This window comes from Ceratosolen solmsi, unplaced genomic scaffold (assembly GCF_000503995.2).
Source record: "Ceratosolen solmsi marchali unplaced genomic scaffold, CerSol_1.0 scaffold13, whole genome shotgun sequence".
Classification (NCBI taxonomy): domain Eukaryota; kingdom Metazoa; phylum Arthropoda; class Insecta; order Hymenoptera; family Agaonidae; genus Ceratosolen; species Ceratosolen solmsi.
The window spans coordinates 5,642,162-5,643,192 of NW_011948418.1; the positions used below are offsets into that span (position 1 = coordinate 5,642,162).

Here is a 1,031-nt window from a genome sequence, read left to right on the forward strand (position 1 = left end):
CAGGAAAAATTCCGGCGCCACTCTACTTATCCAAGTCGACAATTACGAGCCCAAGGAATTTCACTTCAATATTAAAGCCTCGGCCGACGCCCAGTTTAATAACATCCAGTACATGTACATCGGGAAGAACGAGTCGATGACCGAGGGCTTCACCGGATGCGTCTCGAGGGTTGAATTCGACGACATTTATCCGTTAAAGCTACTGTTCCAGGAGAACGGCCCGGGCAATGTGCGATCCCTGGGCGGCCAGCTGACCGAGGACTTTTGCGGCGTCGAGCCGATCACGCATCCGCCTAATTTCCAGGAGACGAGACCGCCGCCGGACATCGACGAGAACAAGGTGCGCGCCGCTTACAACGACACGGACACGGCCGTACTCGGTAGCGTGCTTGCCGTGATCCTCGTCGCCTTAGCCATTATGATGGTGCTGATCGGCAGATATGTGTCGAGGCATAAGGGTGAGTACCTCACGCAAGAGGACAAAGGCGCGGAGATCGCCCTCGACCCGGACTCGGCAGTCGTCAATTCGACGACGGGCCATCAAGTGCAGAAGAAAGAGTGGTTTATTTGAGATGTCTTATTAGGTCTTATTTACTACGAGTCACCAGCATTTTCACGGCATTTTTCACGGCATTTTTCACGGCATTTTCACGGCATTTTCCAACAAACAAACAAACAAAAACAAAACAAAAAAAAAACAAAACAAAAATAAATCTATTACTTTCAAGCTTTTCACAGATGCTCAATTATAAATAAAGCAGAATTTTAATATGACTTTGCAATGAAACTCAAAAAGAGATAAAAAAAGATTTTAGTAGCATAGTTTTTCAGCAAATTTCCACGTCGACACACGGCTAGTAGTGCGCGTAACCTCGATCGAAGATTCTATTAAGTTTGACGAACGATTTCTACCAACAACCGCTAAATTTCCCGCTCCCAAGAGTTTTATTACACGACTTATCATAAATATTTATATGTAAGCTATAAGAATTATTATTATTATTATTATTATTATTATATATATATATATA

The 1,031-nt window shown here is 43.8% G+C and overlaps 2 protein-coding genes across 3 annotated transcripts in view; one reads left to right on the forward strand and one right to left on the reverse strand.

The window, feature by feature from the left end:
* The window catches only part of Nrx-IV (neurexin-4), a 3,934-nt gene extending 3,300 nt beyond the window's left edge, over positions 1-634 (forward strand). Inside the window, exon 2 of the mRNA XM_011496958.1 lies at positions 1-634. This exon is cut by the window's left edge and continues 20 nt beyond it. Within this exon, the coding sequence (XP_011495260.1) occupies positions 1-571 (571 nt within the window). The 3' untranslated portion in view covers positions 572-634.
* Positions 1-1,031, reverse strand: part of LOC105360153 (syntaxin-6) — a 21,366-nt gene that overhangs the window by 7,940 nt on the left and 12,395 nt on the right. The window lies entirely within an intron of this gene.